Source organism: Eulemur rufifrons, chromosome 7 (assembly GCF_041146395.1).
Source record: "Eulemur rufifrons isolate Redbay chromosome 7, OSU_ERuf_1, whole genome shotgun sequence".
NCBI lineage: Eukaryota > Metazoa > Chordata > Mammalia > Primates > Lemuridae > Eulemur > Eulemur rufifrons.
In genome coordinates, this window is record NC_090989.1 from 145,012,483 (window position 1) to 145,026,191 (window position 13,709).

The 13,709-nt window shown below is 50.4% G+C and overlaps 1 protein-coding gene across 1 annotated transcript in view; it reads left to right on the plus strand.

The window, feature by feature from the left end:
* Nucleotides 1-5,089: 5,089 nt before the first annotated feature.
* The window catches only part of ACVR2B (activin A receptor type 2B), a 28,534-nt gene continuing 19,914 nt past the window's right edge, over nucleotides 5,090-13,709 (plus strand). The window contains exon 1 of the mRNA XM_069473443.1: nucleotides 5,090-5,141. Within this exon, the coding sequence (XP_069329544.1) occupies nucleotides 5,090-5,141 (52 nt within the window). The remainder of the gene's footprint in view (nucleotides 5,142-13,709) is intronic.

Consider the following 13,709-nt stretch of genomic DNA (forward strand, 5'->3'; position numbering starts at 1 on the left):
TTGGGTAGTTAACTTATACATCAGATTGATCATTTGAAGGTTTGTATTTTTGTTTTTGTTTTTTAGCTTAGTATTGTGGTTTACAATAGCCTTTATCTTAAGGCTAGTTTAGCTTTACTACTATGAAGTGACTCTCTGGGTCTCCACTGAACATCCTTTATGTTCAGTGAGGACTCTCCACCTTGGCTGGTTAGAACTAAAAGTTTCCCCATCCTATGTGAGTTTGTGGAGCTATTCAGCTTATAGTTCTTGGTCAGTCTTTCCCTCACCTCATGGAATTTCATTTTATGTATGTGAAACTTAGAATTCGGCAAAAAATCTAAGGCGATTCCTCTGCAGATCTCTAGCTTTCTCTGTGCAGCTCCTTCTTTCCTGGTACTCTGTCCCTAAAGTTTGCTGCAGCCTTTTTGATCTCCAATCTCTCTTTCTCCTCAACCCTACAAGGTTGCCAGGCTGTGTGTGGGATCCCCCCACTGTATAGTGGACTGGAATTTGTCTTCAGGCAGAAAGCAGGGGGCAATCATAAGGCTCAATTCATTTGTTTCTTTTTTCTCTGGGATTACAGCATTGTCCAATGTCCAAAATTAGTTGCCTCCTATATTTTGTTCAGTTTTCTTGTTGCTATGGCAGAAGGGCAAACACCATCCCGGTTACTGTGTGATGGATGAAAGTAAAAGTCTTATCCAGCTCAATTTTGATTTCACTTCCAACAGTTTCTTCTCAATGTAGGATTCTGATCTAAAAGGCAGGCCCCCAGCTGGGTCAGTTTTAAGAGCTCTTTCTATCCTTACCAGAATCTTCCTGCATTCCCTGTCTATTGGATTGGGGAAAACCCTTCCCAGTGTCACCTGCTATTCTCAACTTACTGAGCCATGCTTTCTAGTGAATACATCTTAGCCATTTGAAGGTTCTGCTTTTCTCAGGCATCTCTGCTGCTTCTTGCACAGATGCTGGCCAGGGCAGCTTTTATTGTTGCTGGTAGTTTTTGGTTTGTCTCCATTTGCTTGTATTTTGGTGCTTTTAGATAAACCTTGTCACTTAGTTTATTTGGGAATGTACATGGATTTTCTGTTTTTTCCACGTAGTTGCTCTGTGTTTTGGTGTGAAGGTTTTGCAATATTCAAAAACTAAGCAGCCAACAACCAAACCTCCACCTTCCCAGAATCTGGTAGAAGTTTTAAGAGCCAGCGTGTAATTTACTATGCTTTCTTTTCCCTGTCTCTGCAATAGTAGAAGCATGTATCAAAATGTAGCCTCTCTTAGCCTGCATCCTTGAGTTATTACAATGAGTAGAGCTCATTTGGTGACCCACAATGGACATGTAGTGTGAGTAAGAAATAAATTTTGTTGTTTTAAGCCATTACGGCTTTGGGATTTTTCCATTAGTTGGTCTCTCTTGAGAGTTAGAAAGTGTTACCTTTCTACTCAAGGCAATTCATTTTATTGACCGCAAGGTAGCCACCATTAAGTTAAGAGAGGGGGTGGGGAGAAGTATGGAGTCAAGGAAGAAAAGAAATAAGGCAAAGAAATAAAGCAATTTGAGAACCATGTCTAGGAAATAACAAATACTTTATTAATTTCTGGGGGAATTGTATTACCAAATTAACCATGCACCTCTCTACCACTCTATTATACAATATAAATGGTACCCCCTGAAGTTGGGTAGTGTGATACTGCTGTACCTAAATCAGCCACTATAGCACATGTCTAACCAGGACCACTCAGAAGCTGAAAGAGGCTGGGACCACTTGTATTTTCTGAAATGAAGAAGTCCCTACATAAAATTACAAAATTTGTAGTTACTTTAAGAGTTCACCTTGCTAAATTAATGCATTTAACCCCATAATGGAATGCATTATGATTGTATCCATACCAAGTCTTATAATGCCATAGTTTTCCATCTTCTTCCATTAGCTTGATACTGAATGGTGTCATGCTTAATTGTTTCTTTTCAATTCCTTGTTTTCTGACCCTGATCGTCAAGGAGGGAGAAGACCAGGGGAAAGAGTGGCCCTAACACACAAAATGTCTTGCAGAACTCACTACCATACGTTCTATAGTGGACATTTAGTTTTTCGGGGTTTTGTTTTCCTATGCCTTTCAGCTTCCAGTCACCTATGTCTGATATCAAATGTGGTATTTAGCACTCTTGTAGTTCAAAAGAACAGAAAAACCAAATCAAACTTGTTTTTCAGATATCTACCATTACTTTCCTCAACTAGCCTAGTATTTGTTTGATGGGCTTATGAACAAAATGGTGGTAACAATACAGGCTAATCCCATGAGCTCAACAACATGGATTTCAGCTTTCTAAAAGAATCAGGAGAAGGATATTCCAGCAGTGGGAATGGAGAATGTGGGGGCACTAAGGCAGAACTAACCTTAATGTGTCTGAGGAATAGAAAGCAGCCCAGTGTGTCTGGCTGATAGTGGTGAGATGGGAGAGGTAAGGGGGCTAATCACGTAGAGCTTTGTTAGCCAGTGTAATGAGAAGCCTCGGGAGGGTTTCAAGTAAGGGAGTAATGTGACATGAGTTCCATTTTCAAAAGATTCACTTCAGTTGCTCTATGGAAGATGTTTTCTAGCTAGATAAGAATGAAAGCAGGTGACCAGTTAAGATCCCTTCCTGTTCACTGCTATTGCAGCAGCCCATATGTAAGATGTTAGGTGGTGGTACTGTATATGGAAAAAAGTGGCTGGGTGGTGGATATGTTTTTGAGGCCAACTTGCTGATGGAGTGAATATGGGAGGAATCAAGAAAGACTCATAAAGTTTTGAGTCGAGCAACTGAGTTGTTGTTTATGCCATTCATTCAGACAGGGACAACTGTGGAAGAGTAAGTTTATGGGAAAATGAGAAATTCTGCTTTGGTTAGGTCAAGTTCGAGATGCCTGATAGGCTGTCAAACAGAGTTGTCAAATAGGCAGTTGGATATGCAATTTTGGAGTTCCCAGAGAAAGCAGGGTGGAAGACACAGATATTTGAGCAACTTGGACTACTCTGATCCCTTATTGTGATACCCGACCTGGTGTGGCGTAGAAAAGAGGAACCAGCTAATCTAACTTTTGGCACATGGATTATAGTTGATACCTTCCAGTTCATACTGAAATGGAGACAAAGATTTATCCTTCCTAGCAAAGACATTTATGCTGGATATGAACTTGCCTTCTCTACCATTGTGGGTCTATCATCGTGGCCTGCTGTGGGATTACCTTATACACAGCCAGGGTATCCCATACAACACTTCTTGCTTGGCACACAGTAGCATTAAATCCTGTGTTAAAGGGCCTAGATTATGGGTCAGCTACAGGGATTGTGGCAAGGAGAGGCCATCATTGTTCACACAGGATTTTCCAGAACTGGAAAGGACCCTTTCTTAGAGACCCAGAAATCTTTCTGGGGAAAGTAACTCCAAAGTGTTGTCCCTGAGGTGTTCCTGGTGCTTTGGAGACTGGGGGTAGTTGACCCTCATTTCTATGTCAATCAGGGCAATACACATTCTATTCAATAGACGTTTACATAACATTTGTGTTTGAATAGGTTTCTGCCATTAAAAAGATGCAAAACTCTGAGGGAAGTCTAACCTCTTAGCTTTCCCTATGGGAAAACAGGCTCAGAGAGGTAAAGTGACAGGGACTTCTGGGTGCCACTTCCCTCTCAGTTGCTTTTCCCCTGCTCCTGGCCTGTTCCAAGCAAGGTTGTGGCAAGTCAAGAGAAGCCAGAGGACAATTAATGTATCTGAGGATCTTGGAGCCTCATCCCTAAGCCATGACAGGCTTTTTTTCTTTAGCTGGGAGCCCCATCACGACCCTCCCAAGCTCTGGTTGTGTGACAGGGAGGGTGGAATCTGAGATACAGAACCATCCTCCCCCCCACCCCCACCACCAAGGAGGAACTTGGGAGTGAGAACAGCAGAGCCATTTGCTAGACAAGATTTTCAACTGTGGGGAACTGGAGGCAATTGAGAACAGTTTTGAAAGTGCAGAATGAAAGGCAGGGTGCTGAGAACCATTTCGGGTAAGAGTGGAGAAGCACGTTGCCAGAGACCGTTTCCCACCTGCTGATGCTCTGCAGGGCGGGGCTCTGCGCCCTCCCTTACTTGGATGGATTTAAAAAATCACTCTCCAGGATCTCCAGCTGTGCTTTTTGTGTGTGTGGCAAGGGGTTGCATACGTGGGGGACCACTTGTCAATTTAAAGAAGTCAGGCTTTTTCTGACAGTTAATTCGCGCATCAATAGAGATACGATTCTCCCACGCTTCACTGTAACCCTTATTGCACAGGTGGGGAATCGGAGGCTCGGAGGGGAATCCAGGCCATAGTTCCCGGGCTGTCCATTAACTCCGGGATCGTAGGGTAGCAAGCAGCGAGAGCGTGGGCTCGAGCAAGCGAAGGAATTCCCAGTGTGCTGACCACAGGGTCCAGGTAAAGTGGTCAGGGGCCCAATCCCGCCACCTCCGTTCGCACGCCTCGCCTCGCGTTCCAGCCAGGTGGTGCACGCGCGTCCTCCCACGGGGGGGCGGGGCCTCTGTGTTGTTGTTTCTCTGGAGCCCCGCCCCTGAGGGGGGCGCGGACCACGCGGCCGAAGGGCCCGCCTCCCCTCCCCCTCCCCGCCCAGCTCGCCCGCCTCTTTGTATCCAACATCCGGGTTTCCCCGCTGGCTCGGCTCCGTGGCCGCGGCTCAGGAGCCATTTTGGACTCGGTTCAGGTCCCCTCCCCCCACCCCTCCCCCGTTCATGGCCCCTCCGGACTCGGCCCCTGCGCCCGGGGCCCGGGCCCAGCCCCGCCGCGTTATGCCTGAGTCGGGCGCGCCCCGGCCCGTGCCCCGCCGACGCCCCCCGGCCCCCGCGTCGCCCCAGAGCCCGGGCCGCAGCCTGCGCCGCCTGCAGCGGCCCTGAGCCCGGCCCCGCCGACCGGCCCTTGGAGCCCGAACACTGCCCGGGGACGAAGGTGCAGGAAGCGCGCAGGGAACAAGACCGAAGGAAGGAGCGGGAAGGAGAGCACAGCCGCCGCCGGGCCCTGCGCGCCCCGGGAGCGCCGTGCGGCCCTGCCCGCGGGCTCCGGGTGTCCGCGGGGCGGCGCCGCGGAACATGACGGCGCCCTGGGCGGCCCTCGCCCTCCTCTGGGGATCGCTGTGCGCCGGTAAGGACGGGGCGCGGCGTAGGGGGCGCGGGGAGGGCGCGCGGGGCCGACCGCGGGCGCCGCGCGGTGTTTACCAACAAAGGGCGGGCCCGCGGCCTCGTCGCCGTGCCACCTGCACCCAGCTCGCACCTCCCGGGGCGGGCATTGGGCGCCCGGCTTGCCGATCTTGAGGGGACGATCTTGTCTGTGCAGTCGTCTGAGGGGTTCTGGTTCGTTGGGCGACCCCGACATGAAGGCCGGGAGCCGGAGACTCAGGGTCGGGGTTCAGGCTACGCGGGCGCGTGGAACCCAGGGAGAGAGTGAAGAAAACCTGAGCGTGTGTAAAGGCGGCCAAGCGGTGGGCAGATCTAATTGGGGGTGGTAGGGATTGTAGGTGCAGCAGTGGCCCGGGTCTGTGCGTCCCTCAGAGGCACTAACTAGAGCAAAGCGAAGGGGGCGGCTTCACATAGCCCAGAGGAGTCCCTGGCACCCCATCCCACCAGTTTGCGTCGCGTCCCCTGCACGGCGGGCTGTTGGTGCTGGCTCCCACCTGCTCCCGCTTTCCCTGCGGTGGGCCCCAGGATGCGGACTGCTGTCGCCTCGCGGGACTGCTTTGTTTTGGGCACCTGGGAGGGGAGGTGGGGTAAAAAGCATAACCAACAGGTCCGCGTTCGCTTGGGCCTTCGGGAGGCAAGTGGCAGGGGTGGGTGACCCTCACTTAGCTCGCCGGCGGCCGCGGTTGTGTGGTTGGGGGTGTTTGGTTGGCGCGCGTGTTCTTGAGGTTATGTGGGTGCGGGTGGATACACGCGGAGTTCCCCCGGGAGAGTGGTTTTCCCTCAAGGCCGAAGCACCGATTTCCCTCTCCGAGTAGTGACAGGGTGCGCGCAGTCCAGGTGGGCGCGCTCGGACGGGCTGCGGGCAGTCTTGGGAAACGTGGGGAGCCGGGCATTGAGGCTCCTGCGAGAAGGTCGGGGCGGCTGTTACCCGGCAGCCCGGCCGCCAGGTCCTGCGCGTCTTTGTTCCCAACCCCCATTACACATGCAGCGCGGGTCCCCCGCCGCCCGCAGTGGCAGCAGCCCAGAGTCTGGGAAACCCGGGAGGGGCGGGGTTGGGTGTGCAGGGGCGGGGCTCGGGTCCCCAGGCTACTGCGGGGGTGGGGATCCAGGATCTCCATCCCATCCCATCCCCACGTTCATTCTGCCCTCTCCTTTGTAAAGTAGTGAGGCTTAGTTTATTCCTAAAGCGAGTGAGTTTTCGAGTGGGGGTGGGAGCGCGTAGCCTGAGTGCGGGGACCAGAAGGCAAAGACCACTTCACTGATATCTCAGGACCCCGTAGGAGGTGGCGTCGCCGCTCTCCTGGAGCCGATTCCTGTGTGGTGGAGGCGAAGTGGTGGTCCTGTTGAACTTTTTGTTCCTTTCTGCCCCGTCTCTTTGAGATGCTTTTTCCCCAATAAGGAGGGCTCTGCAGTGAAAGGGAAGGCATGGGCTTGCTAAAGGGAGGGCGGCCAGCAAGCTGCTTAACAGGCACGCAACAGCCCGCCTGGCTGCCTCCGGGCCCCCTGGGTACCTGATCCTCCGATGTGCTTGGGCCCTTCCAGTTTTTCTTACCTCCTTCATTAGACAGGGCCGGGAGGCACTGGGCCCCTGGAAGGACTATTTCTTTGCTCTTTCCTCTGCTCCCCCCTCCTAGCTTGGGCAGTGCTGAGCAGTGTGTCCTGCTAGGGGGCAGCCAGCGTCAGACTTCAAGGATCTGGGTTCCTGCCCTGGGAGGAAGGTAGAGTAACTAGGTATTTATTGTGGTTACACCAGTCAGTCGTCTGGTGGCCACTACCCTGCCCTGTGTGGAACTATGGGAAAAGAGCTGCCCCAGGTCCAGGTTGGGGCAGAGGTGGCCCTTCTCTTCCCTTGGCAGCAAGGATGCCCTTCTTTCAAGCTTCTGGCTTCCTGTTTAGAATTACCTCCACCCCCTGCAGCACACAGTCCTCTGACAGAAAGAAGATCTAGAATAGTGCTGTCCAACAGAAATACTATGTGAACCATATATATCTTAAACTTGTCTTTCTTTCTTTCTTTCTTTTTTTTTTTTTTTTTTTTTTAAGAGATGGGGTTTCACTATGTTGCCCAGGCTGGTCTCAAACTCCTGGGCTCAAGCGATCCTCCTGCGTCAGCCTCCTGGGTAGCTATGAGTAGCTGGGACTACAGGCATGCACCACTGTGCCCACGTATATAACTTAAAATTTTCCAGTAGTGATGTTAATACAAAGAAAAAGAAACAGCTGTGTCTTAGCTCTGGCTGCCGTAACAAAATTCCGTAAACTGGGTGTCTTAAACAGAAATTTATTTTCTCACAGTTCTGGAGGCTGTAAGTCTGAGACTAGGGTGCTGGCATGGTTGAGTTCTGGTGAGGGCCCTCTTCCTGGCTTGCAGACCTCCTCCTTTTCACTACCTCCTCCTGGACAGGGAGGGAGAGAGGGAGAGGCGGAGAGACTTATCTTTTCTTCTTTTAAGACCACTAATCTCATCCTTATGATCTAATGGCCCCATGATCTACTCTAACCCTAACTACCTCTCAAAGGTCTCCAGATACCTTTACATTGGAAGTTCGGGCTTGAACGTATAAATTGCGGCGGGGGGGTGGTGGGGGGGTGGGACACAAACATTCTATAATGAGGCAGGATGATTATTTAATCTGATATATACAAAATAATCATTTTAGCATGTAATCAATATTAAAGGAATGAGACATTTTACATTCCTTTTTTGTACTGTCTTCAAAATCCAGTGTGTATGTTACTTACACTTATAGAACATCTCAGCTCCAACTTTCTACATTTCAAATGCTCTATAGTCACAGTTGGCTAGTGACTACCATATTGGACAATGCAGACCTAGAAGGAAGGGCCGAATTTATGCTGTAATAATGGCATGGTGCTTGTCACAAGATCAGTAGTCAATTAGTTCTTTAAGTCTTCTGTGGTCTGTGCCTGGCCCACTGTCATTGAGAAATAAGCTATCTGGCTTTTGCATTGCGTGGACATCACAGACACTCTGTGTATCTCGTAAGAGCTCCTGACACCTGTCTCTGTACTTGGAGTTCAGATCAGAGGGCCTGCGGGGGCAGGGTGGAGCTATGTTCTGAGTGGAGTGTCAGGAGCCACTGACTGGGGAGGGGGAGCAGACTCCTGTCTGTCCTGCCAGGAAGTGCAGACCCTGACTACCCTCACAGGCTGACCATTCTTTGACCCAAAGCATTCAGCTCCCACGCAGGGGGCTCAGTGCATAGGCACTCAGAAGTTGGCTTCCTGGAAGAGACCAGGGCTGAAATCTGAACACTGGACAGGACCACAAAAGGCAGTAGTAAGGAAGAGAACATGTCCAGTGGCCAGAACAGGGTAAGTGAGGCAGCAAGGTGGAAACAAGCACAGCGAACCCCTCCCCACCAGGACAAGGTGCCCCTCAGGACTGGTACAGTAGATATGTGCAGGGCAGCAAGGACTTCAAGGAGTCTAATTAGGGGGCGACAGGTTTCTATTATCGGTACAAAACAGTGTGTGCATACAATATATGTGCACACATTGCATGTACATTCCATTTCCTCAGAAGGGCATATGTATGAATGAGTGAGTGAAGTGACCTTCATCCCTCAGGCCCAATGTAGTGGTAGTTGCCAAGGACATGGGCTACAGAGCCATGGGCTGTAGGTGCCCCTCTCTAGGGAAGGAGATCCTTTGCTACCTGTCCTTATACCTGCTGGGCACTCCAGGCTCTGCATTGACTGAACTGCCCTTTGGGAGGCGTGGGCACCCTCCCCAACTCTTAGAGGCCCTTCCAGGACAGATGATGTGAGAAACTTGCCCATCCTTCCAGGCCCCACAGCTGGGCGAAAGCGTAAGCTCCTAGCCCCACAGCCTTCCACTGCTTGGGTGGACCTCTGTGTGTACTACTCTGCAGGTTTTTCTGGGTATCAGGCCTCCCCAGAAGGTCCTGACCTCCTCTGATGCTTCATCTAAGGAGCTCCCTGTACAGGGAGCCCAGTGAAGAGCCTGCATCCTACATAGTGGTCCTTCGTGTCGTAGGCACCTCAGAATCTGATGACAGCTGTGGACCCTTCCCTCAGGAAAATAAATAAGTATATGTGCGCATGTACATTGTGTGCACACACCATTTTGCAGTGATACTAGAAACTTGTTGCCCACTTATTGGACTCCTTGAAGTCCTTGCTGCCCTGCACATATCCACTGTACCAGTCCTGAGGGGCACCTTGTCCTTGTGGGGAGGGGTCCACTGGGCTTGTTCCCACCTTGCTGCCTCCTTACCCTGTTCTGGCCACTGGACATGTCCTCTCCTTTACTGCTGCCTTTTGTGATCCTGCCCAATGTTCAGATTTCAGCCCTGGTCTCTTCCAGGAAACCACCCCCTGAGTGCCTATGCATTGAGCCCCCTGCTTGGGAGCTCAGGGTAGTACAAATGGGAACCAAGGAGCATCACGTCAGGAGTTTAGATCCACTTGGAGATACTGACTTGTCATCATGCACTGGGATCTAGAGGGGTGGAGGGAGGGTCTGGATAATACTTTTGAGAGCAACTCTGGATAGATAGCCCTGAGGCAGGGTCTTGGCTGCATGGGTCTCATTCTGAAACAGGGTTTCTCAACCTTGACACTATTGACATTTTGGATCTGATGATAGTTTGTTGTGTGTTGGGGTAGAATGGGAGAGGGAGATGTGCTGTGCATTGTAGGATGTTTAGCAGCATCCCTGTCCTCTACCCACTAATTCCAGTAGCACTCTCTAATCATGGCAACCAAAAATGTTTCTAGACCTTGCTGAATGTCCCTGGCAGAGGTAGGAGCAAAATTGTCTCAGGTTGAGAACCACTGATCTAGAATGTTCTGATGATTTTAAAGAGGCAGACAGTCATGGGAAGTGGGGGTGATGGCTTCTGAGTGCACATCCATCCCACTTGGAGTCAAAGTCTGAGGTTGGATTCTCTTCAAAGCCTAGGGCATTCCTGCTTTACTAAACCTGCTCAGTGTGTGAGAGTTTGGTTCAAAGTTAGTAGTTCTGGTATGTTGCTTGCCAGGGAGGAGAATCCTGGCGTCCTTGAGTTTTCCCAGAAGTGGTTCAGGTTTCAGGGAGGCGGTGGCTATGGGTGGCTGGGCAGCCTGCCTGTCCGAACCCGCCCACCCGCCTCTGACTGTTGCCTTAAGGCTGGCACTCCAGCCTCTCCCTCCTGCACGCGCAGAATGTCAGGAAGTGCCTGTTGTTGGGGACTCTCCGCCTGCCCAGCACCCCCTCTCCGCTCACCTGGAAGCCTCGCAAGCTGAGGCTGCCCCTGCCTGCCAAGAGAAGCACTGGGGTTGTAGCAAGACGCAGGCATGCCCTTTCCCCCGAGCGGGACTGCCCTGTGGCACTCCGAGGAGCCGCAGCGGCTGTGGGCCTGGAACCCCCAGGCCAGGGACACCAGGGCAGGTGGGCAGCCTCTCCCCAAAGGTATGGGTGCAAGTCTCTATGCTGTCTCAGGGCGTGGTGGTCAGATTGGAATCTGAGGGCAGGGCCAGGCTTCCTCCTGTGGACCTGGGGAGGTGTGGTGGGCAGCACTGCCTGAGACAAGTCAGCTCTGGAGGCCCTGATGGAATAGTTGCTGTCTACGGAGACCTGTCTGTTGGGCTTGGGAGGCTGGCAGCCCCGTGTTGCTACCCCTGTGTTTATTTTCTATTCCTCCCCTGGCCTACTCAGATATATCTCTTTGCCAGCTAGGGCTTTCTGGGAGACTCTTCTCTGATCTTGAACTCAGTGAGACAGCTTGCTGCACTGGGAACTAATTACAAACTGGGTTCTTAGGATAGGAGGAAGCACATTTTTTTTCAAGAGCTGGGATCTCGCTATGTTGCCCAGGCTGGTCTTGAACTCCTGGCCTCAAGTGATCCTTGTGGCTGAGACTACAGGCACAAGTCACCACACCCAGCTGGAGGAAGCATTCTTAAAAGCTTCAGTTTCCAAGTGCTCCACATCACTGGTGTGTGAAGTGCTTGCTGGGGTTGAGACTTCCTAGTTCCATCTCTTGGGGTCTTTCCAAAGGATACTTTATTGCCTTCTCAGATTCTATCACCAATTCTTTGTTCCAAAGCAGACACCTATTCCCTGGTTTCGGGCTTCCTTTTTGGTCTCTCATTCTCCAAGAGACTCACAGGTCCATCCCAGCCCCAGAGGTGCCTGTTCTTGCTGTCCTGGTGGTGCTGCTCCTGGATGCCTAGGTTGTTGGGTAGAGGAAATGCTGCTGTCTTCTTCTGAGTCTTTGTTTATTAAGTTTGTCAGTGATGTCTCTGTCTGAGACAAGGTAAGTACTGGAAATCAGTGGATAAAGCATGCTGGGATTGTTCAGGGGTCAGCTGTGCCTCCTTCTGGCCCAGGATCATTAATGGCTTCCTGCCTTTGGACAGCTCCGTGCTGGTTATTCCAGGCTTGCTGTACATATACATGTGCCTTTTTCAGATCCTTTCTGGGACTGGCAGCTCCAGCTGGGTGTTTTCATTCAGAGACAGGTGATCGTTGGAAGTGGGTGTTGGAAAGGAAGCCTGCCTCACTGGACAGATGTGTGGCCCTCCTGCCAGGGGAAATGTTCTCTGGAGGGGCCTGGCCTGCTGGACAATGGGGCTTCTCCTCCCTGGCCAGTTTGTGGGCTAGAGCTGAGGTGTTTTGTGAGGCAAGCTTATGCTCTTTGCAAACGTTCCTCTGCCGACTATTTCAGTTCCACTCTGACAACCAAGGAGGCTAAAATTAGTTCTGGAGAAGGAAAAGGAAGGCTGGTTGGAAACCCAAGCCCTTGGCTGGAGGATGGAGGTTGCTTCCCCAGTTTATGGCTGAGCATTTCCGAGGATGTGACCAGACCAGCTGTTGTCTGTCCATCTGAGGAGAGGGAGGGGTCCCTGTTTCCTCCAGATCTGAACCAATTAGAACAGGAGGCTGAATTGGAAACTGACTCTCTCCAGTGTTGATGCCAAGATGTTTTTTCCTTCTGGCTTCTGCAGTGTGGTGCATGGTGTTTTCAGGTATGAGGACAGTGCCTTTTGATGAATGTCCAGTGTCATTGACAACCTTCCTCCTCTTTCACCCCCAACTTGATTATTATGTGTCCCTTGATTCAGAAAGCATGCATGAGTTCTCAGAGTCCTAGGTTGGCAGCCATGGTTTAAGATTCTCTTATTTTATGTACTTTTTGGGAATCGCTTTCTCACCAAAGTTTGACATTGGGTTGGAGGGAAGCTCTGTGGTCCAGGGTTCATGAGAGGTCCAGCTTCTCTGTGCATGAAGGACATGGGGAATCAAGGCTCATCTGCTCTGGGGCTTAGAAACTAGAGGTCCTGAAGAGTTAGAGAGGTGAACTCAGGCTTCTCTTCCCACCTGGCTGGACCTTCCTGTGAACCTTCTGCCTGGGGGAGGGTGTTGCAGGGCCATGTGGGAGTAGTGCCAAGCCAGGGCAATGCAGTTCTGTCTCCCCCATCCTGAAAAGCTACCCCCAAACCTCCCTTCACCCAGGGGTCTCCCTGGGGTGTAGTTGGGGGAGTTTAGGTCATTTTGGCCCTAACTTCTTTTCCCATTTAAAATTTTATTTTTAGTTATACAAATGATAACACATTTATTAAATAATTGCAGAAATTTAGATGCTGCAGATAAAACCAGGGTCTCCTTTACTACCTCTGCCCCCTGAGTTCTCCTCCAAAGGGGAGCCTTTTAAAATTGGTGTGTTTTCTCAAACTCCTGGGCTCAGGTTGATCCTCCTGCCTCAGCCTCCTGAGTAGCTGGGACGACAGGCGCACACCACCATGCTGGGCTCATTTTTTTCTATTTTTAGTAGAGACAGGGTCTCCCTTTTGCTCAGGCTGGTCTTGAACTCCTGACCTCAAGCAAACCTCCTGCCTCAGCCTCCCAGAGTGCTAGGATTACAGGCATGAGCCACCATGCCCAGCCCATGGTGTGTATTCTTCCAGACATTTTTACCTGTGCATCTATGGGAGTACTTAAAGAAATAGACTTTTTTCCACCTAAAATGGTATTTTGGCATTTAATTGAAGCATAAAATAAATACCGAGTAACATATAAGTAATTATCCTAAGTGTAAGCTCAGAATTTTCACAAACTGAATACACCTGTGTAATCAGCATCCAGATCAAGAAGCAGAAATTTACCAGCCCCTCACCCCACCAAGCCCTGTCTTACTCCCTTTCCGTCACTACCCCCACACTCTAAGGTTAACAACTGTCCTGATTTACAACAGCATAAATTAGTTTTGCTGGTTTTTGTACTTCATATTGAATGGAATCATGAATGGAATCTTATGGAATGAACTGTTTTGTGTCCATCCTTTGCTCACCATGTTTGTGACTTTCACTTATGTCATTGTATGTCTTAGCTTTTTAAACTGAAAGATCTGTTTTGGCAAACTTTCTAATGCATATCGATCTCCTTTGATCTTTTAAATAGCTGTGTCAAATTCCAAAGTTTAAATATAGACTACATTTTATCTAGTTTCCTTTTATTGATGGATTTTGTGGTTGTATAGCATTTATGCAGATTGTTTCTCAAGGAT